This window comes from Scyliorhinus torazame, chromosome 4 (genome assembly GCF_047496885.1).
Source record: "Scyliorhinus torazame isolate Kashiwa2021f chromosome 4, sScyTor2.1, whole genome shotgun sequence".
In the NCBI taxonomy this organism is placed as follows: Eukaryota; Metazoa; Chordata; class Chondrichthyes; order Carcharhiniformes; family Scyliorhinidae; genus Scyliorhinus; species Scyliorhinus torazame.
The window spans coordinates 128,063,350-128,090,033 of record NC_092710.1 but is presented as its reverse complement, the minus strand read 5'-3'; the positions used below and the strand labels follow the sequence as shown (position 1 = coordinate 128,090,033).

At 42.7% G+C, this 26,684-nt stretch overlaps 1 protein-coding gene across 1 annotated transcript in view; it reads left to right on the top strand.

Annotated features, from left to right (window-relative positions):
* The window catches only part of LOC140410474 (CUB and sushi domain-containing protein 1-like), a 3,392,839-nt gene that overhangs the window by 2,671,320 nt on the left and 694,835 nt on the right, over positions 1–26,684 (top strand). The window contains exons 19-23 of the mRNA XM_072498599.1: positions 1,966–2,082; positions 3,091–3,306; positions 3,993–4,181; positions 10,027–10,196; positions 12,826–12,982. Coding sequence (XP_072354700.1) covers positions 1,966–2,082; positions 3,091–3,306; positions 3,993–4,181; positions 10,027–10,196; positions 12,826–12,982 — 849 coding nt within the window. The remainder of the gene's footprint in view (positions 1–1,965; positions 2,083–3,090; positions 3,307–3,992; positions 4,182–10,026; positions 10,197–12,825; positions 12,983–26,684) is intronic.

Here is a 26,684-nt window from a genome sequence, read left to right as displayed (position 1 = left end):
ATGCTTCTAAAATGGTTCCACAGTACATTGTGTTCTTTTTATGACCTTGATAAAATGTGCTGAACTTCAAATGTTTTTGGTGTCTGTATTCCTTGATCTCATTGCTTCTCTATCCCATTCAGACTGTTATTTTCTAAGCAGCATACAATCTCCTCATTTTACGGACAAAAATGTACCATGCCACGCATCTTGATTGAAATGGTTTTACCAGTTTCATGCTCATTCCCCAAGTTTATCAATTTCTTCTGGCACTAGGTGTCAACTTTAGAGTACTTTTTTTTCCAATAAAGGGGCAGTTTAGCGTGGCCAATTCACCTACCCTGCACATCGTTTTCGGTTGTGCAGGTGAGACCCACGCAGACACAGGGAGAATGTGCAAACTCCACATGGACAGTGACCCAGGGCTGGGATCGAACCCTGGTCCTCAGCTTCGTGAGACAGCAGTGCTAACCACCGTGCCACTGTGCCACCCTGGTGTTATAGGGATGAGTAATACTTTGGGGTTGGTCATTTTCCTTGGACCTGTGTGGTGTACATAAGCAAGAATCCTGTTTTGAGGAATGCACGTTGCCTTTCCACACCTCATGCCTGCTTATTTGCTGGACCCATGGAAATATCATTGCCCATGCGCTGAAGAGGAAATTTTATGCCATAATTTTTTCATAGAATAAATATTTCTACATCTGGTTCTTAACCATGACCAGGATTTTATAGCTCCTCCTGGTGGGTGGGATATTACAGCCCCGCCAAAGTAAACGATAATTTAAATGGCCTCTCGCATTCTGGGGGTCGGGCTGGGAGGCTGGGTGGCGGAGACACGCTGTATGGGGGCCGGGAGATCTTAATTCCAATAACTTTTTACCTTAGCCCGTGCTACCACCTGATCCTTAAATGTTCTTCAGTCAGCGCCATTACAAAATGTGACATGACTATTTCTAAGAAGAATACATTTCTGTGATTGAATTGGCCCGAGAGGGAAAGCATGCTCAAAGGGAGCACAGATCGGGGATTGATTTTACAGTGTTACTCCAATCTCTTCGGTTCATGTTCCCTTCGCACAATGTTCCCTGATGGGAGCACTAATCAGCTAAATTTGCCCCATAATGTTAAATCGATCTTTCTCAGATATTTGAAAAAGGTAGAAATTTTAACTTGAAATAGGTTCTGATCTCTGAAGTTGTTTAAACATCATAGGTATTCACGGATATAGTTCCTTCGGGGTGAAGTATTAAATAAAGCAATGCAGTGAAATTTAATAGTAAAACAAAAGCTAATACTGCAATAACTAACAACAATGGAATTCAATACAATTACTGCAGTGAACTGACTGCTTACATTGAAAAAATCTGAACAGTAATCTTCAATTTCCATTGGATTTTAATAGAGCAGAAGAACCAATTTCTCGACGTCTAAACCACTTAAACTACCTGCATATTTACTGCGCCTCTTAAACCATTCATTCAAGTTCAGATCTCGGGAAAAGACTTGGCATTGTGCTGTCTTTGCTAATGCCAATTTCAAATTGGACAGGAGTTACAATACAGATTAGTTAATATTGAAATCCGCTTTGAATTATTAGTTAGATCACAATAACTTCCAAGGTGAGCTGTTTAATAAGACAACAATGCGCTGCCTTCCTCATTTTTTCAAACTGTCGGTCAATAATATCTATGATACAGTGAAATGCAGTTGTGACAAAGAAAAGTTCACTGCAAAATGAATGTGTCCTTGCACCAGATTTCAAATTATTGGGAACATATTTTGAACTGCATTTTTCTCCGATTCATACATTTTTATGACATTGTGGAGTAGTATATGTATTTCTTCACACTTCTATATATGAAGAAACAGATCTTTTGCATTTTTCATACTAAACTCACTCATTTTCTGCCAAGTGCTTAGCTTTTGAGCATGAGAGGTGTTGTTTCTTTGAGCACGGTACAAAAAATGTTCATTTTTCTTTAGCTTTCTGTGGTGGCTACGTTCATGGCACAAGTGGAACTATTCTATCCCCTGGGTTTCCTGATTTTTACCCTAATTCTTTAAATTGCACTTGGATAATTGAAGTATCGCATGGGAAAGGTAAGTCCTGCTGCTTTTCTTCACTGTTGTATCTGCCTCTGCTGAGAATACGTCGCTAATAAGATTGTTTAAAAACTGTAACTTAAAACTGCTTCAAAAGTTTGATCCATTATTCGGATGGCTCCTTGAAGAAGGTCAACTGCCCTTCCTCAGTCTAGCTTTATATGCGATTCCAGTCTCACATAGTGGTTGAAGCTTACCTCTGAAATGTCTCAGCAAGTCACTCATATGGATAAATGTGTTACCTCATGGTTCAAGAAGAAGGCTGACCTTCTCAGGGTAACAAAGGATGGGCAATAAATTCTGTCCTTTACAGAAATGCCACATCTTCAAAATTAACATTGTTTTGCATCAATAAACCTACTGGTAATTTAAAATGTTACTTTAAAAAAGTCAATTTTCCTTGCAAATTGCAAATTGTTTTCAACTTCCTGACCACTTCCAGTACTTGAGAGACATAGGCTAGATAATAAGAAACCTTTTTTCCTTTAGGAGAGGCGTCAAATAAGGTAAGGGGCAGGAGATTTAGAGGGGATTTGAGGAAAATCTTTTTCACCCAGAGGTTGGTGGGAATCTGAAACTCACGGGCTGAAAGGCAGGCAGAGCTGGGCATGCTTGCATTATTTCAGAGGCATTTAGATAAGCACTTGAAACATCATAACATTTACACTACAGACCAAGTTCTGGAAAATGGGATTAGAATAGGTAGGAGCTGGGGCGGCATGGTGGTGCAGTGGTTAGCACTGCTGCCTCACGCCGCTGAGGACCCATATTCGATACCGGCCCCGGGTCACTGTGCGTGTGGAGTTTGCACATTCTCCCTGTGTCTACATGGGTCTCACCCCCACAACCGAAATATGTGCAGGGTAGGTGGATTGGCCACGCAAAATTGCCCCTTAATTGGAATTTAAAAAAAGAATAGGGAGCTTGATGCCTGATTGCTCTTGGACAGTAGTCATACAATGTCAGTAAAATCTCCATTTAGATCTTTCTTTTCTTTGTTTTTAGGTGTACAATTGGTGTTTCACACATTCCACCTTGAGAGCTCTCATGACTATTTAATTATCACAGAAGACGGGAGCTTCACAGAACCTGTAGCAAGGCTCACAGGCTCTGCCTTGCCTCCAACTATCAATGCTGGCTTGTTTGGAAATTACACTGCACAGTTACGCTTCATCTCTGATTTTTCAGTTTCTTACGAGGGGTTCAACATCACATTTTCAGGTAGGCCCTCCTACTTTTCTCCAACTGCAAATTTTATTTACAAATAAAAATACAAAACAAAGCATCGAGTGTGAAGCAACCTGGCAATCTCATCTCCAAATCAGATGACTGTTGATTCTTCCACTGTCCTGCTAGTTTATTGTTTTAATTTTGACTGTTAAATACTTTCAATATCATCATGCCCATCATGTTTGAATGATTACCTTAAATGGCTGGATTAATTGAGGTTAACTATGAAATAAAGTGACGAATATTGGATTGAACAAGAAAATCAGATGGTACACAAAAACCCTGTGCAATCATTTGCAAAATATCTAAAGCTAGTTGGGTGGTGAGTGAATTTGAAGCTTTTACGGGAAGCTGCATTGTACTCACAGATGATAGATAACTGAACTTTATTTATTTTCACCTATAGCAAAGTAAAGTTTTCAGTGGAATGGAAACATTAAAATTTACTTCACTGTCAGGTGACAAAGGGCATCATTTCTGACATGAATGTAATTTTGGAAGGAAGGATAAGGAGAAACTATCTTGATTGTTTGTAATTGTCCATTTCCGTTCTTTGGGTTCAAGATTTATTTTTGACTGTATCTATCCATACCCAATTAGTTCAACAAATAACTGAAATATGTTTAAGATTATTGTTAGATGTATTGTTCTGATTATTTGAAACATTCTTTTTACAGAGTATGAGTTGGAGCCATGTGACGATCCCGGCGTCCCTGCTTTCAGCAGGAGAGTTGGGTTTCAGTTTGAAGTTGGGGATTCATTGACGTTTTCCTGTTTTCCTGGATACAGACTGGAAGGTGCTACTCAGATCAGCTGTTATGGAGGAGGACGGCGTGTGTGGAGTGCACCTCTTCCAAGGTGTGTGGGTAGGTGGTCACATGCTTTCATTTCATGCATCCTAATCTGGAGTGTACTGTACTTATTTCTGGGAAAGCTGCTGGCATAACGTAGACCTACAGGATATCAGTCACAATATCAGTCACTTGCTGAGCTATAGCAAGGATTTTTTAACCCCACATTGACGGCTCCTCGAAACATTTGTTGAAATCCAAATCGTTTAAGTCAAAGAAAATGTTGACAGTATTTTAGAAATAAATACACCAACGTTAATCGAGGTTCACAAAACACTGTGGGTGGAATTTTCCAGCTTTGATTTTTCCTTGTTGCTCTTTTCTGAATCCTCTATAATTCATTTACCATTTACCAATGGCCTTTTAAGAAGTTGGAGCCTCTTAAATTATACATATTTCAAACCTCATTTATGATTTGGACAAAATTGGGAGCATTTATTTTGACAGATAGTGAAATACTCTTGTGTTGTACCTAAACAGTTCATGTAAGTGAAGATCACTGCAACTGATATTGTGAGGAGTTGAGAGGGTAGATTTTCCTATTGGGCATTTCAGTGACTGTAACATGTACAGCATATTGTGAGGAGATGGCTGTTCACGTTTTTCCTGAACTGGGCTTCATAAATATCATAAGGAAACTGTAGCTCTGCCCTTGGCTGAATCTTGTGCTTAAAATTCAATCAAGAAATACTAGTGAAGCTGTAGGCCTCTCAGACTTGAATTTCTGCTTGAGATTCTGAACCTTAAGTCAATGGCTTCTTCCTGTCCCCCAATCCTGCTCCCCCATTTGACTAGAGCATAGCTAATCTTCTACCCTAACTCCATTTTCTTGCAGAATATCTTTAATAATTAGAAATATATCCATCCCTGCCTTGGACACATTCAATGACAGCCTCCAGAGCTCTCTGGGGTAGAGCATTCCAAAGCCTCTCCACGATCTGAATGAAGAAATTTCTCCACATCTGTCCTAAATAGCCTATCTCTTATTCTGAGACTGTGCTCCTTTGTTTAAGATCCCACAGCCAGGACAATACTGCCATCCCCCAGGAATTAGTCTGGTGAACCTGAGTCCCCCCCTCCCCTCTCCCTGCTATAGCCAGTATATCATTCCTTTGATAAGGAGACCTGAACTGTACACAATAGTTTTCCAGTGTGCAGATGGGACTTTATCTCCACAAGGACTGTAGGGTGGTCATTCCTACGAATTCTATAATCGGCAGATGTATCAATAATATATAGATTGATGGGGGCAAGGTTAAATATGTTTTTCCCTCTTTTTGGTGTCATGTGAGAGTACCTTTAAGAAATGGGTGTTTATTACTGCAGTGATGTCAGAGAGTGGGTGGAGCTGGGCTGTCTGTCAGCTTTTTACTTTCATTTTAGGCTGTTTGCTGCAGGGTATGTTTTAGGTTTGTTTTCAGAGCTGGGTAGCTGCAGTCACAGCCAGAAGGTGTATTAGAGCCTCATAATCTAAAGACTGTAAATCGATCCTGGTGATTTCAAACTAATAACAGTAATGACTTTAACCTGATGTGCTTCTGGTAAAAGGTGTTTTAAGTCTAATGGATGTTAAAAAGGAAAGCTTAAAGGATTACTTAGTGTTGTATTCTTTGGGGGTTGTAATTGAATTAATGGTTGCTAAGATGTTCACTGTATGTTTTAAAAAGGTTAACTTGAATTCATAGAATAAACATTGTTTTGCTTTAAAAAATACTTTTCCATTTCTGCTGTACCACACCTGTAGAGTGGGCCGTGTGCTCCCCATACCACAATATATTAAAAGTTGTGGGTCAGGTGAACTCCATGATACACTTTGGGGTTCTCTAAACCCTGGCCCATAACATTGGTTACCTCACCATCTTCCGCAGGCACAGTCTGGCATATATGTCCTTAAGGACTCGGCCAGCTTAATCAGTAGCAGTGCTATCGAGCCACTCTTGATAATGAAAACTAAAGTCCCCACCCCAAGTACATTCAGTGTCCTTGTTATCTTCAGTGCCTCTTCCAAGCGGCATTCCACATGAAGGAGTACTGATTCATCAGTTGACAGTCGCTGATAATCAGCAGGAGGTTTCCTTGCCCGTGTTTGACCTGACGCCATGAAACTTCATGGGGTTTATAGTTAATGTTGAAGACTCCCAAGGCCACTCAAGCTGGAATGTTTATCTTCTTTCTGCCCCTCTGGTGGATCTGTCCCGGCGGTGTATCATGACACCGTGCAAGTGCGCGGGCAATTCCAGCCCTACTTGACTGGGAGTGGCAACACAGATGAAATAGGATTTTATTTAAAATACAAAAATTGAGCCAAATAAACTGCAGACTCCATGTTTGTAACTTCAATACAAGCAACCATTTATCATGTATAGTGTTATAGTTGAACTGACAGAAAATGTACCTGCCTAATACTCCTTGTCCCAACAACAACCCCCCCCCCCCCCCCTCCCTAACAACCCATCCACACAGACAAAAAACAGAGGGGAAACGGTGGTTGAGAGGGAAAGTAAGTATTCATAAAATAAAAGAATAAAGGATCTTTGATGCACTGGGATGACTTCCAGTTAATGGCTTTCTGAAGGTCAGGTTTTCGTTTTGGTAGTACTTCCTTCTTGGCTTGAGATGGTTTTCTCTGGCAAGGTTGTCTACTTTCTCTGCAGACTCAGAATCATTTTAGGTTTATAGCAAAGGCTGCCAGGAACGCACTGGGTTTTAGAACGATAAAACAGTTCTTTCACTTCAGCAAACAAGAGGGAGAGGAAATGTTTCATTCACTACCAAAATCCAATCACTCACGCCCAGTTGTCTCAGAAAGTATCATGCAGGAACCAATCGCTGTCAAGTAGAATACTGTCCCTGGCCAACCTACCAGTTGCCAGTTAGCCAATCAAACCGACTTCCGCCAAAACTGGTGCGTAAGCTTCACCTGTTGCCGAAGAGCCTGGCGTCTCCTCTCCCAAACATAAAACCTGGGAATACAGTGTCCTGACAAACCTGCTGCTTCAGCTTGAGTCATCTGCTTAAAAGGAACGTTCCGATAATGGGTCCACAGACCAAAAATAATAAAAAAGAAAAGAAACAGGAGGGTCTCTTTACAAGCGGGACAGAACATACCTAGGAAATATGATGAAGTTGCCAGTTACTTCTCTTGGCTGTAAAATATGATTTGGAGAGTGTGACTATGTAAGATGTTGATTGACTAGTCTGTGGGGCAGCTCTTTCAAATTTGGGACACGTCGGCGGATATTAATGTGGGGGATGTTGCAAGGTTGACTGGGCAGTGTGTGCCATTGTCATTTCCAGTACCTTCAATGATGTTGAGTGGTCCAAACCTTATTACTTTTTTGACTTTTCTTGCCTGATTTGGTATAGCTAAGTGGCTTGCTGACCATTTCAGAGGGCAATTAAGAGACAACCACATTGTTGGGTGTCTGGAAACACAAGTAGCCTGGGCAAGGATGGCACATTTCCTATTCCTAAGGGGTGTGAGTGAAGCAGACGAGTTTTTAACAATCTGGTAGCTTTAAGGTAGCCATTGTTGAGGCTAATTTTACATTCCAGATTCATTAATTAATTGAATTTAAATTCCGCTAGCTGACATGATGGGATTTGAACTCGTGACTCCAGGGGCGTCATTCTCCGACCCTCCCCCGGGTTGGAGAATCATCGGGGGCGGCCGTGAATCCCGCCCCCGAAGGTTGCCGAAGTCTCCAGTACCGGATATTCGGCAGGGGTGGGAATCGAGCCGCGCCGGTTGGCGGGCCCCCCGCTGGATTCTCCGGGCCGGATGGGCCGAAGTCCCGCCAATAAATTGCCTGTCCCGCCGGCGTGAATTAAACCACCTTTTGAACGGCGGGACAAGGCGGCATGAATGGGCTCCGGGGTCCTGGAGGGGGCGCGGGGCGATCTGGCTCAAACACACAAAGTGGCAGAGGCCATATGTATAAACTTTGGAGTCATTATGTAATGTTTTATCCTGTCTTCATTTCCTCTTCCACACTGCTGTACTGTTATGTGCCCCGTTTCTGCTCCATTAACAATGGAATGATCTGTGCCGAGAGCCACAACAAAGTCAGCCCCCTCAAATGTCCACCAGGAGTCCAAAGATCTGCCTTTCTTGGAGAATTCATTACTTTCTGTTGCTCAGTTGACAGGCAGTGGAAGACCTGCTCTGTCCAAATTGAGTTTGACAGCTGAAACTGCGATTTGGATTCTTGTCCTCTGACCGAGAGTTCAAATCTTCGTCAATGATCTGTGTTGCAGTTGGCGGCAAGACTGGATCCACCATCTTGACTGTGGTTGAGCTGGGGGAGTTGGGCTGTGAATGGGCAAATTTCCTTTGTGCTTGCAGTCTTGGCCTCTTTCTTACTGGCCCATCTTCATTTTCATTTTCCGATGAGCTTGCATCATTTCCATCCCCTTTCTGTGATGAGTGACACTCTCCTCTTTCCCATTTTCAACGACCACCTCAGGTGACAGTATCGATCCATTTGAGGAACCATTGCTGAGAGAACCATTAAAATCTTTCCTGTGCGTTTTATCATCACTGCTTCCATTGATATCACTATACTGCCACTTCTGCGAGTTCTTAAATTCCTTCAACGACAAGTACAGGATCTTCCGGACAACTCTCTCTTCTGACCACGGTATTTCATCATCGTAGAACTGCAAGGACACTGCACAGCAGCACACAAAAGCTGTAACTACTTATAAACAAAGATTATGTAGCACGCTAGTGCCACAGTGTGGTGACTTTGATCACCCAGTTCTGAACTGAGAAACCATCAAGCAGATGTGTGGCTCTTCTCCACAGCTAGGGAGAGAAAAATTGGAATGGATATTTGTCCCCATTCTGCATGCATACCACGTGATAGCTGGCTCAAAACAGTATTGGCAAAGGCTAGGGAGCTGGCTGAGCACCCACATTCTTGGCTGTAACCAGTGTGTTTACCAGGAACCAGGAGAATTGTATGAAAATGTTATTGGATAGTTTAAATTGGAATAGTCAGCAAACTGTGAAAAAGAAATAAAATCCAGATGGAGCTTTTAAGTTTGTGAAAAGCTGTAGTGCAGTGCTGGCAGAATGATAACATCCATGTGCTTTTGAAAATACAAGTACATTGTGTGCACTTGCCATGTCTACAACACATGTACTACAAATTTTCAATAGCCCACTCAGTGTTTTACATACTCAACAGCAATCCTAAAGTGAATACACCTATTATAACATACAATGTCCACAGGCTAGGTAGATGTTATTCATCCAGCACAGGTTCCGATTTCTTGTAGTTCCACAACTTAGAGAGACTGCAAGAAAATTCAAACTGATGGACTTTGCTAACATACTCCAAAGTAAATACAGTAGTAATACAGCATTTTTACCTTTGCTGACAATGAATTGGGCAGCATTGCATGAGCAGCGGTTGATGCTGCACACTCATATCTTTATACTAATGCACGCTGATAATGAATCTCTTAAACTATGTTTAATAGTTGCTTAAAAGTTCATATGATTCCAAAATTGTCTTGTTTGCTGCATCATTACCCACAGCTAATCTGCTGCATAAACGATTTACTTCCGTGAGTTTTAAATATTTAAATATTATGGTTAATGGTGCTTACAACAGACAAACAAATCACAATTTCCAGTTCGAGTCATAGATTTTAGGTGAGTCTTGTGTCAGGTAATTGGCACTTACTGTGGATGTTGATGTCGCTCCATGGGAATACTGTAGGCCTAATATGCGTCCGGCAGCAATTTTAAGTGGTATTATATAATTGAGTTGTCATTTGTGCCTTACCCCCTCCCCCCTGTATTTATTCCAAAAGATGTTTTAATTGCTTGCACTTTCTATTTGTGACTTAGCTGAATGTGGAGCCTCAGTAACAGCGACGGAAGGCACACTGTTGTCACCAAATTATCCAGCCAACTACGAGAACAATCATGAATGCATCTATAGAATTGAGACTCAGCCAGGGAAGGGAATCTGCCTTAGAGCCAGGATGTTTAAACTTCAACAGGGTGATGTTGTCAAGGTAATAGAGACCTCAGCACACATAGCTTCTTTTTGTTTATTTTTCCTTAAAAAAAGTCTCACCAATCGTGTCACTCTTATTGCAGGATGTCACTCCCGTATAAATGTTGAGATTAGAATTATAAAAGTGGATCATACAAGTACATGAACCGATTTTAACCACATATTGAGTGAAGAATGTGTTTCAGATGATGCTTCATTGATTTTCACACTTGCTTTAGATGATTGAATTTATAATGGGTTTAATTTAACAGGGCTGGTTTAGGACACTGGGCTAAATCGCTGGCTTTTAAAGACGACCAAGGCAGGCCAGCAACACGGTTCAATTCCCGTACCAGCCTTCCCGAACAGGCGCCGGAATGTGGCAACTAGGGGCTTTTCACAGTAACTTCTTTGAAGCCTACTTGTGACAATAAGCGATTTTCATTTCATTTCATTTCTATTTGAAATATGAGCGATCGACGTTCTGCCAAAAACGCGGTAGATGAACCAGAGCTGGAAAGTTTACAAGTTTAATTTTTGACCTCTCATGAGTAGGCTGATCCTGGCCAAGGTGGTGGCTGAGGTCCAAAGATTTGAGAGAGCAAGTCTGAAGCCATGGTACACAGAAATTCGCTCACACTTTTTTCTTGGTTAGAAAACTTGCTAATATTCACTCTCCAGACCTGCGTAAAAACTGAAAAAGGGCAGCACGGTGGTGCAGTGGGTTAGCCCTATTGCCTCACGATGCAGAGGTCCCAGGTTCAATCCCGGCTCTGGGTCACTGTCCGTGTGGAGTTTGCACATTCTCCCGTGTTTGTGTGGGCTTCGCCCCCACAACCTAAAACAATGTGCAAGTTAGGTGGATTTGCCATGCTAAATTGCCCCTTAATTGGAAAAAATGAATTGGGCACTCTAAATTTATCAAATAAAACTGAAAAAGAAATTGCATCTCCATCTTTCACATCCTGAGAATATCCTGAACTTTGTTTTTTTTCCATTTTCTTTACTCTTTTCTTATCCTTTCCTAAAGGAGGTGATGTCAGGGCATAGATCTAAAGGTGGAATGACCTCTCTGATATTTTATCAGAAGGACAAGTCTTGGTCATCTGTGAACAAAGTAGCTTTTTTTGGTGCAGCTTGTATTGTCTATTGTATTGCGGAAGATTGTTTGTGAACAAAGGATTACTTTAAGTTAACCATATGATAACAAAGAACAATGGCATAAACTTTACTGTGTGTCAAACTGCCCAAGAATAAATGTCCGAGTTTCCATTGCTACATTTTATCACATTCTGTCCAGCACTTCCAGCTGTATTTAAACCATCAGTTATTGTTTGGAAAAAAAATATTATTGCTGTCATTATAGATGTAGTACTGGACATCTGAAATGAGGTGCAGACAATTTCAATGTGATAAAACCAATATTTCACTCAGTCTAACACGGCGAGGTGTTGATCAAATTACTATTAAGTTAGCTTAATGGGAATTGATCTGTTGCATTTTCTTTTCATTTGTTTGCCAGATTTGCCAATAGATTTGTTATAGTTACACACTTTCTTCCTCTTGTTTCTCTGCAAACTGGGCTGGTCACATCAAATTCACTGCAGATCATTACCTCTTAAATATTTTTGTCCTGCTCTTTAGTGTTCAACTGTTGATTACCAGAGGCAGCTTAAGCGAGACTGATAAGGCACTGGCACACCTAGAATTGTACATAGACCTTAGGGCAGAAAGCTAGAGATCTTTACAATTTTAGATGTATCTTTTTAACATTAACTGCTGGTAATACATCTTTGGCTTAATTTCTGTCCTTGACTTTCCGCCAACTGAGGCAGCTTGAGGTTTTTATTTTCTTATTTTGTGCAGTGTTATTATTCAAATCGGACACTGACACAACTGTCTTCTCTGCTGAGGTGCCAGGTATGGAAGTAGCATTCCAGGAGATCATGCTGGTTGCTTGTGAGCATCTTATTTCCTACCACTAGCTTTGATAGCTGCCCCAGCAGTGCTAAATTATCAGCATAGACAGACCTCCAGGGCTGATCTTCTATTTCAATCTCTCTCTCTCTCTTTTTCAACCCTACTCCCACCTGGGAACTCAATAAACAAAGGTCAATTGTATATGTCTTACCACTACCCTGGATGAAACCCGTTAAATCAGCACAGCTCCTGATAGTGCCTCCTTTGGTTTGGTATTCATTTTTGCCTGATTGCACTGGTGTGAAGCACCTTGGGATAATTTGCGCGGTGTGCAGAAAATACGCAGTCGACTGAAAGCTAGTTCCCAATCAACCAATCAACCGCAATCAACTTTTGGGCACCTCTGATATAGGAGCTATCCAGGAAACTGGTCGACTTACAGTAGCAGAGAACTTTGGTCAATTTACAATACCAGAGATCAGGTGACTTGAAGTAGCTATCGTTGGTCAGGGTCTTTTTTTTTGGTCTTTAAAGGGTTGTTTTAAACAGTTCAGTATATGTTTCAGTAACTGATGAAATTAGAGGTTGATATCACTGAATCACAATTCCCATCATTGTAACAAGATTGACCAGCATCAACCAAGAATTAGACCATATATTGATATGTTTAAAGACATTATGAGGTTATTAAGGGGCTTCTAAAAACCTCTTGTGTGCTCTCATTTTAGGTGTATGATGGAAGAGATAACACCTTTCGGCGCCTTGGGGCTTTTACTGAATCAGAATTGCAGGGAGTTGTCTTAAATAGCACATCAAACCATCTATGGCTCGAGTTTAATACAAATGGAACCGGAACTGACCATGGATTTGAGCTTACATATACAAGTAAGTAAATTAACTATTTAAAGCAAGATTTGCATTTTGTTTTCCAGAGCACCAGAGGTTGGTGCTGAATATTTGCTACTTAATAGATGTGTTGTACACCATGATTGCATGTTTTAATCCGTGGACTCGATGCCACAAAATTGTAAAAATATTTCTGATATTTTCTACAGCTGTTGTACAGGAGAAATATTTCCCCCAGTGCCCCAATCCACCTCCCTGCCACATCCCCACATACCTGATAAGTATTAAAGTGACATTTCTTGCTGTAATGTAAATAGATTGACAGTCATGCCCTTTGATATATTTCTGCGAGGGAGTCTTTTCAAAACCACATCCACATTGTTGTATTTGTAACATCAACAACTTGCATTTAGAAAACACCTTTGAAAATAGTAAAACATCAAGAAGTTCCTTAAGGAATTTTAACAGTCAAATTTTGATATTGAGACATGTTATTAAGACAGATGAGCAAAAGCTTGGTCGAAGAGATAGGTGTTAAGCAGTACCTTGGAGAGAGGGAGAGGGGTCGAAAGGCAGAAAGGTTTATAAAGGAGCATACACATTAATGGTGGACTGATAAAAACAGAATATGTCCAGCAACAGGCCAAAATTGGAAGAACACACACACCTTGGAGGATTGTAGGAATGGAGGAGATACAGAGATAGGGATGGCTGAGACCACAGATAGATTTGAAAACATGGTTGAGAATTTTAAAATTGAGCTTGTGTGGGTCAATAAATACATGGCTGATGGGTGACCAGGACTTTAGAATACAGTCAGCAGAAGAGGTCAACAGTTCCAGGATTAATAATTCCCCTTGTGGTGATATGCCTGTGCACAGTTGTTTATATAGTTAGCAATGTGACCTCCAACCAGCTGGTGGCGATAGAGATCTATCACATGACTCAAGACACCCGCCATTTGGTAGTAAAATGTACAAGAGAATAGTCGCACTTAGAGTAGCTCCAGGAAGATTGACTGAATTCATTTAGTAGCCATCATCTGTATTATACTTCTTTAGTTATCTTTCCACATGTTTGTTAAGAACATAAGAACTAGGAGCAGGAGTAGGCCATCTGGCCCCTCGAGCCTGCTCCGCCATTCAATGAGATCATGGCTGATCTTTTGTGGACTCAGCTCCACTTTCCGGCCCGAACACCAGAACCCTTAATCCCTTTATTCTTCAAAAAACTATCTATCTTTATCTTTAAAACATTTAATGAAGGAGCCTCTACTGCTTCACTGGGCAAGGAATTCCATAGATTCACAACCCTTTGGGTGAAGAAGTTCCTCCTAAACTCAGTCCTAAATCTACTTCCCCTTATTTTGAGGCTATGCCCCCTAGTTCTGCTTTCACCCGCCAGTGGAAACAACCTGCCCGCATCTATCCTATCTATTCCCTTCATAATCTTATATGTTTCTATAAGATCCCCCCTCAACCTTCTAAATTCCAACGAGTACAGTCCCAGTCTACTCAACCTCTCCTCGTAATCCAACCCCTTCAGCTCTGGGATTAACCTAGTGAATCTCCTCTGCACACCCTCCAGTGCCAGTACGTCCTTTCTCAAGTAAGCAGACCAAAACTGAACACAATACTCCAGGTGTGGCCTCACTAACACCTTATATAATTGCAGCATAACCTCCCTCGTCTTAAACTCCATCCCTCTAGCAATTAAGGACAAAATTCCATTTGCCTTCTTAATCACCTGTTGCACCTGAAAACCAACTTTCTGCGACTCATGCACTAGCACACCCAGATCTCTCTGCACAGCAGCATGTTTTAATATTTTATCATTTAAATAATAATCCCTTTTGCCGTTATTCTTACCAAAATGGATAACCTCACATTTGTCAACATTGTATTCCATCTGCCAGACCCTAGCCCATTCACTTAGCCTGTCCAAATCCCTCTGCAGACTTCCAGTATCCTCTGCACTTTTTGCTTTACCACTTATCTTAGTGTCGTCTGCAAACTTGGACACATTGCCCTTGGTCCCCAACTCCAAATCATCTATGTAAATTGTGAACAGTTGTGGGCCCAACACTGATCCCTGAGGGACACCACTAGCTACTGATTGCCAACCAGAGAAACACCCATTAATCCCCACTCTTTGCTTTCTATTAATTAACCAATCCTCTATCCATGCTCCTACTTTCCCCTTAATGCCATGCATCTTTATCTTATGCAACAACCTTTTGTGTGGCACCTTGTCAAAGGCTTTCTGGAAATCCAGATATACCACATCCATTGGCTCCCCGTTATCTACCGCACTGTTAATGTCCTCAAAAAATTCCACTAAATTAGTTAGGCACGACCTGCCCTTTATGAACCCATGCTGCGTCTGTCCAATGGGACAATTTCCATCCAGATGCCTCACTATTTCTTCCTTGATGATAGATTCTAGGATCTTCCCTACTACCTACGTTAAGCTCACTGGCCTATAATTACCCACTTTCTGCCTACCTCCTTTTTTTAAACAGTGGTGTCACGTTTGCTAATTTCCAATCCGCCGGGACCACCCCAGAGTCTAGTGAATTTTGGTAAATTATCACTCGTGCATTTGCAATTTCCCTAGCCATCTTTTTTCGCACTCTGGGATGCATTCCATCAGGGCCAGGAGACTTGTCTACCTTTAGCCCCATTAGCTTGCCCATCACTACCTCCTTGGTGATATCAATCCTCTCAAGGTCCTCACCAGTCATAGCCTCATTTCCATCAGTCACTGGCATGTTATTTGTGTCTTCCACTGTGAAGACCGACCCAAAAAACCTGTTCAGTTCCTCAGCCATTTCCTCATCTCCCATTATTAAATCTCCCTTCTCATCCTCTAAAGGACCAATATTTACCTTAGCCACTCTTTTTTGTTTTATGTATTTGTAGAAACTTTTACTATCTGTTTTTATATTCTGAGCAAGTTTACTCTCATAATCTATCTTACTCTTCTTTATAGCTTTTTTAGTAGCTTTCTGTTGCTCCCTAAAGATTTCCCAGTCCTCTAGTCTCCCTCTGATCTTTGCTACTTTGTATGTTTTTTCCTTCAATTTGATACTCTCCCTTATTTCCTTAGATATCCACGGTCGATTTTCCCTCTTTTTACCCTCCTTCCTTTTTGTTGGTATAAACCTTTGCTGGGCACTGTGAAAAATCACTTAGAAGGTTCTCCACTGTTCCTCAACTGTTTCACCATAAAGTCTTTGCTCCCAGTCTACCTTAGCTCGTTCTTCTCTCATACCATAGTAATCTCCTTTGTTTAAGCACAAAACACTAGTGCTTGATTTTACCTTCTCACCCTCCATCTGTATTTTAAATTCCACCATATTGTGATCGCTCCTTCCGAGAGGATCCCTAACTATGAGATCCTGAATCAATCCTGTCTCATTACACAGGTCCAGATCTAGGACCGCTTGTTCCCTTGTAGGTTCCATTACATACTGTTCGAGGAAACTATCGCGGATACATTCTATAAACTCCTCCTCAAGGCTGCCTTGACCGACCTGGTTAAACCAATCAACATGTAGATTAAAATCCCCCATGATAACTGCTGTACCATTTCTACATGCATCTGTTATTTCTTTGTTTATTGCCTGCCCCACCATAATGTTACTATTTGGTGGCCTATAGATTACTCCTATCAGTGACTTTTTCGCCTTACTATTCCTGATTTCCACCCAAATGGATTCAACCTTATCCTCCATAGCACCGATGTCATCCCTTACTGTTGCCCGGATGTCATCCTTAAATAACAGAGCTACACCACCTCCCTTACCATCCACTCTGTCCTTCCGAAAAGTTTGATACCCTCGGATATTTAATTCCCAGTCGTGACCATCCTTTAACCATGGCCACTAAATCATAGTCATTCACGATGATTTGCGCCATCAACTCATTTACCTTATTCCGAATACTACGAGCATTCAGGTAAAGTACACTTATGTTGGCTTTTTTACCTCTGTTCTGAATCTTAACACCTCGATCAGTAACCTCTCCTAAGTTATATTTCCTCTTAACCTTTCTCCTAATTTTCCTTGTCGTCGAACCCACATCTTCCTGTAACAACCTGCCGCATCGCTTACCATTAATGTTTTCACTTCCCATTTTATTTCTTTTAGTATTCCTGGTCCTATTCACTGAGCTTCCCTCAGTCACTGTACCTTGTACTGTCGCCCTTTTTGATTTTTGACTATGGCTTCTCTGCCTTACACTTTCCCCCTTACTGCCTTTTATTTCTGTCCCTGTTTTACTACCTTCCAACTTCCTGCATCAGTTCCCATCCCCCTGCCACATTAGTTTAAACTCTCCCCAACAGCTCTAGCAAACACCCCCCCTAGGACATCGGTTCCAGTCCTGCCCAGGTGCAGACCGTCCGGTTTGTACTGGTCCCACCTCCCCCAGAATCGGTTCCAATGTCCCAGGAATTTGAATCCCTCCCTCTTGCACCATCTCTCGAGCCACGTATTCAACCTCTCTATCCTGACATTCCTACTCTGACTAGCTCGTGGCACTGGTAGCAATCCTGAGATTACTACCTTTGAGGTCCTACTTTTTAGTTTAACTCCTAGCTCCCTAAATTCAGCTTGTAGGACCTTGTCCCGTTTTTTACCTATATCGTTGGTGCCTATGTGCACCACGACAGCTGGCTGTTCACCCTCCCCCCCCCAGAATGTCCTGCAGCCGCTCCGAGACATCCTTGACCCTTGCACCAGGGAGGCAACATACCATCCTGGAGTCTCGATTTCGTCCGCAGAACCGCCTGTCTATTCCCCTTACAATTGAGTCCCCTATCACTATAGCCCTGCCATTCTTCTTCCTGCCCAGCTGCGCAGCAGAGCCAGCCACGGTGCCATGAACCTGGCTGCTGCCGCCTTCCCCTGGTGAGCCATCTCCCTCAACAGTATCCAAAGCGGTATATCTGTTTTGCAGGGAGATGACCGCAGAGGACACCTGCACTGCCTTCCTACTCTTGCTCTGTCTTTTGGTCATCCATTTACTATCTCCCTCAGTACCTTTCACCTGCGGTGTGACCAACTCGCTAAACGTGCTATCCACGACGTCCTCAGCATCGCGGACGCTCCAAAGTGAGTCCATCCGCAGCTCCAGAGCCATCAAGCGGTCTAACAGGAGCTGCAACTGGACACACTTCATGCACGTGAAGGAGCCAGGGACAGTGGACGTGTCCCTGAGCTCCCACATCGCACACGAGGAGCATGACACGGGTCTGAGATCTCCTACCATGTCTTAAACCTTCTGTTAACTTCAACAATTTCAATTTCCCCCCCAAAAAATTTAAATAAACAAATAAACAATGAAGAAAAAAATAAATAAATATACCAATGAAAAGAAACAGAAAAACAGAAACACTACTTACCAGTCACTTACCAGGGATAAAAAGCACTTCCTCCCAACCCAGCTTCGAATTCCCACCTCGATTCAAATTCCCAAACTCACTCTTTGCTGGCTCGGTCTTCTCTCTGTCTCACTGGGAGAACTCACTGGGAGTGAGTTTACAAGTGGCTCTTTTTAAACTGTCCTGAGTTGACTCCCCTCCCCCACCTGTTTTCAGATCAAAGTAGATTAAAGTGACTGACACTTAACTGCCAACCAGTTATGTGAGTGGGTGGGGCAGCCCTTGTTAACCTACACTGCCCAATACTAGCTTAATATAAATTAATTTAAACTCCTGAAATTTAAAAGGAGCTGCCTTACTGATTCAATTTAATTCAATTCAATTCCCACCTCGATTCAAATTCCCAAACTCACTCTTTGCTGTGTCTCACTCCTGGCTCTGTCTTCTCTCTGGCTCACTGGGAGAACTCACCTTAATAAATAAATAAATAAATCATCTTTCTATTTAAACAACTAGATATTCTGTGTGCATCATTACAATGGCCATCACACAAACACAACACCCCTAAGTCATTGATAAATAATAATATTGAGGCATAGGCTTTGTACTATCAATCTTCTTGTTTTTTTAGGCAGCAGGCTCGTTATTTGTAAAGTTCAGCCAATGATGGGCAGGCTCAATATTTTGCTGCTTACTGACTTCTCCTGTTTTGCTCTATTGCTGGACAACCCAACTTGTGTCACCACTTGGACGATTTTAACTTTCAGTGGGGTTGAAAATGGGCAGTAATGAATTGCTGGCCTGTTCTTCACCCGACTGATTTTCTTCCCCTTTGACTTCATTGGAGAAGCAAAATGGGCAGTTATAAATTGGGCACCTGAACCACTACCATCCGTTTTCTGCTATCATTGAAAGTTGAAATCAACCCTGCTTTTCCGTGTATAGGGACTTGCGTCACTTTTGTCGAGTTTTGCATCACTTGCAAACCTGATTTTTTTTAAATTGCTTTGCTGTTGGGAGGAATCTCTTCAAACTCTTGCTTTTCTGCCAAATTGTCCTTGGATGGATTTGGTGCATTGCAGATTCCAGAAGAGTGGCTTAATGATGTGCCTAGGACTCGTGACTTTTCTAGAAGTGTCCTTGCGATATTCACAATATTGTCTGTTTTTCCATTTGAATGCTGGTACCTCAATGGGTCTGTCATCATAATTGACCGAACATATGAGTGTTTTTTTCCATCTATTTCAAATTGATCACACCCTCCATGAGCCTTCTTAATATTTGGTGATTAATAAACAGTCACTTTGCTGTTTGGTTTGAAACAGTTGACACACATCACATCGAGATATGTGCACCAATATGCCTTTGCCCAACAGAGGCTGGTAAATTATAACTCTAGTTCTCCATTTGCAATCCTGGATTCCAATGTAGTCTAAAAGTCAATTTATTCTCTTGTGCATCACCAAGACTGCTTATTTCCACCTCTGTAACATTGTTGATCTTGTTCTGCCTTAGCTTATTGGCTGCTGAAACACTTGGCAATGCTTTTATTACCAGACTGTTTTAATGCACTCCTGACTTGACACCAATGTTCTGTCCTTTGTAACCTTGAGGTCATTCAGACCTCTGCTGTCCATGTCCTAACTTGCACCAAGACTGGTTCGCCCATCGCCCTTGTGCTCATTGACCTGGTTCCTCTGTATGCTCTGTCTCAATTGGATCATTCTGATATCCTTGTTTGCAAATCCCTCCTCCACGTCTCTTCAGCATCCACAATTTTATTTCCTTTGCCATTGGGTGCCATCAGCTGCGAAGGCCCTCAGTTCAGGAATTCTCTCTCTAAACCTTCCAATCCTCTGCCTCTCTTTCCTCCTTTAAGATGCTCCTTAAAACCTCGTCTTGACCAATGTGCTATTAACCTGCCCTCTATCCTTATCTCCTTATGTGCCTCGGTATTGAATTTTGTTTGGTAATGCTGCTCTGAAGTGTCTTAGTGTGTTTTGCTACATTAAGGGCATCAAATTAATTAAAGTTGTTATTATTGGTATAACTATTCATTCTCCCTTGGATATAAGACCATTTCATTTACCAACTGTTTTTCTCCCGTTGAAATATGTTCTGGTGGCACCTTTCTTGTATCAAGTCATTTCGCATCTATTGTTAATAATTTCTTCATTTATTTCAATAGCTTGCTGAATATTGGTCATTCCATTTTTTGTGTGGTGTAAATATTGCAGTAAATCAGTAGATTTTATACTTTGTATTGCTTCTAGATGTAGGTCAATTAACATGACATTCACATCAACATGTATATTCCAGAAATGTTCTGGTCATTGCATTAGCAACAAATGCCTCAATTCATATAGTACAAAATTCACATTTTTGAAAAAGTGGCATCACCCATTAAACATTTATTTAAAAGTTCTTTTCCAAAATGGTTTTGTTGACATGTTGACGGAAAATGGCCCAAATTTTCTCAACATGTCCATAATTCTCCCCATACTTTCCAATTGATTTGCCGCATAAAACAATAAATCATCAGCATATAAAGTCACCCTGTGCTCTCTACCCTTCCTCACAATCCCTTCCACTCATTCGAAGCTCGGAGTGCAATTGCCAAGGGCTCAATCGACAACACGAAGAACAATGGTGACAACAGGCATCCCTGCCTTGCCTCTTATACAGCCTTAAATATCCCAAATTCGTCTCATTCATTTTCACATCTGCCATGGAGGACACGTACAATAGCCGTACACAAGCAACAAACTTTGATCCCAACCCAAACCTCTAAAGGATCAAGAACAAGTTCCGCCACTCCACCCGGTTAAAGGCCTTCTCTGCGTCCATTGATATGATCACATCTGGCACTATCCCCCATGATGGGGTCATAATCACATTCAGTAATCTCCTGATATTACTAAACAACTGCTGCCTCTTCATGAACCTCGCCTGTTTCTTCAAGACCTCACCTGGCACACACCCCTCCAATCGCCTCTCCAACAGCTTGGACAACACTTTCACCTCCATGTTCAATAACGAGATTGGCCTGTAAGACCCACACCCTGTTGGATCCTTGTCCTTTATTTGGATCAACAAAATAGAAGCCTGTGGCAGCGTAGCCAGCAATGACTCATTAAACATGCTCAACTACTTCAAAAACTGCTTATGAAATTCAAACGGAAAGCTGTTTGGTCCCGGCGCCTTCCCTGCCTGCATCATATCCATTACTTCCTGTGTGACATTATACAAATGTAAGGCATGTGAAGAATTAATATTATGTTAAGCCTAGCTTCTAGAAGGAGCTAAGGGACAGGAATATAAATTGCGCTGGCTCTTAAGCTAAGGGGAGGATTGGACTGGAGCTGACGAAGGTCAGATTTATAGTGTATTTCAGATTTCGTTCAGATATAATAGTTATAATTTGTAGATAGAGATATTTTGGTGAGTGTAGTTTAATTCTTCCATGTATGTTTGCTGTTCAGAATATGTTTCGAAATCAAATTTTGTAGTGTTAATAAAATTAGTTTAGTTCTTTAAAAGAGCTTTGTGTATCTTTGTGGTCATTACGCCTTCCATCCTGGAAACTCCTCACAAAGATCACCGCATCCTGCAGCCCCAATGACTCCTCCGATGCCTGCTGCTTCCTTTCCTTCACCTCCAGGAACACCATCCCATCCAAGAACCGTCCCATGTCTGCCTCCTCTCCCCCAGGTTCGGCCCTATAGCGCCCCAGACAAAAGGCCTAATACCTCATTTATTTTCTCCGGCTCTGCCATCAACTAACTCCCTCTCCCCACCACCGTTACCTGCACAATTTCCCTTGCCGCTGCCTGCCGTCTCAGCTGATGGGCGAGCAGGTGACTAGCATTCTCCCCAAACTCATACTGTAAGCCCCTTTAGCTGGCGTAGTTGACCTACCACCTTCCCCGTTGTCAACCGATCAAACTGCCCCTGCAATTTCTTTATTACCGTCAGCAGTTCCCTCGTCAGGGCTACCGAGTACCTGTGATCCTGCTCCACAATAACTTCCAACAACCTCTGCCTCTCCTTTTACTTGAACCTACTCAAATACAAACCAGCACTTAAAAAAACCAATTCGCCATTCACCTTGAGTCCAGCACCCCTTACACACTCTCTGAAACTGACCGTCACAGGGTCTGCTTGGCTACAATGCGAAAATAAAAGTCACCATAAAATGAATATCACAAACCAAATTTGTAAGTGAATCATGTCATAGTGCATACAGATGTAAATTAATCAGCCTTGCGCATTCTCTTAGTGGCTGTCTTCTGGGTGTCTTTGCCTGACTTAGTGCTCCTATGGAGTGCCACCCCAGTGGTTGCAGCATGACAAGTGGAAGGCTGTTGACTTTCAGTGGTGGAGACTACCAATTTCCTTGGGAGGACGACCTTGAAGAACTCTGGGTCAGAAGGCCCACTTGTGTGGGGCATCATCTCAGCATGGGTGGCAGTAATCTGGGCTGGCTGCCAAACAGGCACAGTAAGAGTGATGGTGGAAGGGCTGGAGTAAGACAATAAATGCTGTCTTCCTCAGAGAGGGCAGTAGGTTCCTGCTCCATGGAGCCACTTCCAGTAAGTCTAGTGATCTGACTTACTAGAGCAGCTTGCCGCACTGTTGAGCCACATTGTATGCCCATTCGCACACTGAAATGCACAATCAAGGTGGCAGAAGTCTGAATGTAGAGGACAGCAGCCACAGTTTCCATTTCAGTCATTGGATTTTGAGTGGCTGCTGCTTGTACCATAATAGAAGCTACAGCACATGGGCAGCGTGGTAGTGCAGTGGTTAGCACTGCTGCCTCTTGGTGCCGAGGTCCCAGGTTCGATCTCAGCCCCGGGTCACTATCCTTGTGGAGTTTGCACATTCTCCCGTGTCTGCACGGGTCTCACCCCCACAACCCAAAGACATGCATGGGAGGTAGATTAGCCACGCTAAGTTGCCCCATAATTGGAAAAAAATGAATTGGGCACTCTGAATTTATTTAAAAAAATAGAAGCTGCAACACAGGCTACCAGACACTGTATCCATGTGTGTGGGAATGGAGTTGGCTATGACTTCCATTCTGGAAAGAATCGTCTTCAACCTCTGCACAAATCCCTGTACCAAATTGATGCTGGGTTCTTTCTGCTCCGTTCTTGACAGGGAACACAGGGGGCGGAATTCTCCCCCCCCACGCCGGGTGGGAGAATCGCCGGGGCGCCGTGCGTGTGCCGCCAGGCCGTCCCGACACCCGCACGCGATTCTCCCAACCCCCCAAACCGGCGCGGCAAGAATCACAGCTGGCCACTCGGAGAATCGCTGCTCGCCGTTTGCAACGGGCGAGCGGCGATTCTCCGGGTCGGATGGGCCGAACGGTCTGCCCAACACGACAGGTTCCCACCGGCGCCGTCCACACCTGGTCGCTGCCGGCGGGAACAGCGCAGGAATGCTGGGGGGGCAGCCTGTGGGGGGAAGGGGGGTTCCTGCACCTGGGGTGGGCTTCAAATGGGGTCTGGCCCGCGATTGGTGCCCACCGATCGGCGGGCCAGCCTCTATGAAGGAGGATCTCCTTTCCTCCGCCGCCCCGCAAGATCCATACGACATCTTCTTGCGGGGCGGCCACGGGGAAGATGGCAACCGCACACGCGCGGGTGACGTCATTTACGCGGCGCCGCTTTTGCGTGGCGCCAAGGCCCGGCGCGCGTAAATTACACAATGCCGCTCCTCGCCCCCCATGGGCACGAGAATAGGGGGCTGGGAGCGGCCTCCGACGCCGGAGTGAAACACTCCGGTTTTCACTCCGCGTCAGCACTTAGACTCCCGATGGGAGAATCGCGCCCAGGCTTCCTGGCAAACTGTCCAATGCACTAATCTTTCTGTTGTGCCTGTCCATCAGGGTTTTTCTGCAGGCTGCCTTATCAAAGCTCTTGGGTGAATCTTCAACTGCAAAACCAGTGTATCGCCTCACCCTCCAGTGAACTGATTTATCCTTGCCCCTACCCTGGCTGCAACCTACTTATAACTAATGTCACGCTATGTATTGATCCCACCCCTAATCTGCCCTCTCAGATACATGCATTGCAATTTAATGAAAATTAAACATTGAAAAGTCATAATTTTTCTACATTCAGCGCAACACATTTCAGAAACTACGATTGTGAAAGCTTACCTTTTTCAGTGTAACAGATCCTTATTCCATAAATAAAAATGTTCAAAGATATGGCAGGCATGGAGCAGTGGCCAGTTTTCTGTCTCCCATAGGAGGTACAAATCAAATTGCAAAATGCTAAACTTTGTTCTTTTTTGCTGAAAATCAATTTTCCTCTGTATTCCGGACTGCACACTGTTTTTTTGTGGCCACCTCATGGGCCGAGAAGGTTTTGGGTGGTAAAACACACATGCACCTCGGTCGGGGCCCCCATTGTGAGGATGATGGGAACGTTGTATTTCCTCCCGCACACTCTTAGTGTGCTGATGTGAGTTGTGGAAGCCCTATAAAATGTAACTCAGCAGGTTTGAGACCACTGAGGGAAGCCTCCTGATGTACACCTGCATTTAAATTAATTCCCATTGCTATTGCATGGAGGATACTGGGTGAGTATAATGTGGAAACAACACAAATGATTGAGGATATCTGTGTGTGACTAAATGTTGGTGTAAAATCTGTGCCAAGTTATTACAATCAAAATGGTGTGGAAAAACCTGGTACATGTGTCTTCTACTGTTCCATGGACCCAACCCCGACAATGAAGAAGGATGCCATTCAGCCCATTGAGTCTGCACCGACCCTCCTACCTAGGCCTACTCCCGTGCCCTATCGCCATAATCGGCAAATCTTTCGACTGAAAATTATGATAAAACTCTCTGCCTCAATTACCTGGGGATGGATTCTTTGGCCACGCCTGCCGCACAATCGCCATGGATGGAATGCGGACCATGTAAAGGGAATTTCCGGTTCCCAGACGGGCGAGGCCGAAGGATCCCGCTCCTGGTATGTACAATCTATGCCAGGAGCTCACTAACTGGGTGTTCCAAATCTCACAAATGCAAATTTTCTCAGAACCTTTCTGGTTCGAAGCTAGAATACCTCCCATTTTATTTATAATGGTACATTTGAGATAATTGATTCTCAGAGCTGCACTGTGGTTGCATTCCTAGCCCTTATCATTTTGTTTCCCTATTAAGTACCTTTTTGGTTTAAGTTGATATGGTGACATAGATCAGGTTCAAGTCAATTGCAGAATGGTTAGGTGAAAGTCACACGGACCCGCAGGAGGTGAACTGGCTTCAAATGTTTTTCATTTTTCATCTTTAATATTTCCTTTTAAACAACTTTAGTAGATTCAGAATGAGCTGCTCCCAAGATTATGTCACATTTTTTACTCAGTTCATTTTGCTAATAAGCTAGAAAAGCCTTCCGAGCTGCAAAATATACTATTAGTTAGGAGCCATCCCAATGTTTTATCCTCCAAACGTCTCCGTGTCTGAAGGAACAGTCAGGAAACTGTTAACTGTGGACACAAATTTCCATCAATATTAATCCAAGAATGTCTTTTGATACCACTCGTCAAATTGCAATCCAATTTTAGCTATAGTGTATTTTAATGGGGGGATCAGCCAGTTGTCTGACTTTGAAGCAATTGACTGAGAGGCAATTTAATTTTAACATTTGTGTTAGGATTCATGATCACAGTCCTTGCCTGCCCATCTTGTGTGCAACATCTATTACTGGGCGCTATTCTGTGGCAGAAATTCTAAAATGGCCAAAATACTTTGGTTAAATTTACTGTTGGAATTGCAATTATGTAGTGGATCCAAAAAGATAATTTTCAAAATTGCGCTGACTTTGAATCCTACAAGAACAATTATTGAAAGCAATGAAATATTGTGTTTGTTAATCTTATGGATCAGAGTCTCATCATTGGCTGGTGTAATGTCACATTTTATGCAATGCCACCATCGGAGCATTTTGCGGGTTTTTGTGAAGTTCACCGTTGTATCCTGTTTGAGTGACATCTTGTAAATAAACAGCTTACACTATGTTATACGAACTCGAAGTGGGCCACCTCTGATTCTTTCTCTGCCACAAAGAACATTACAAATGGACAGTAAAAAAAAGGGAGAAAAACAATTATGTTTTTGTGAGCCAGAAGAAGGAATCATCGAAGGAGATCCAGGTCCAAACCATTGGGAGTGAGGTCGGGAGAAATATCATCAACTTCCAAGATGAAATCATCGTTGTGGCAAATAAAACAACTCCCAAGTATATCCTTGGACACTGTACAGTTTGTAATGGGGTGTCGATGAATCATCCAGTTGATTGTGACAGCCACTAGTGCAGTATAAACCAGGAAAT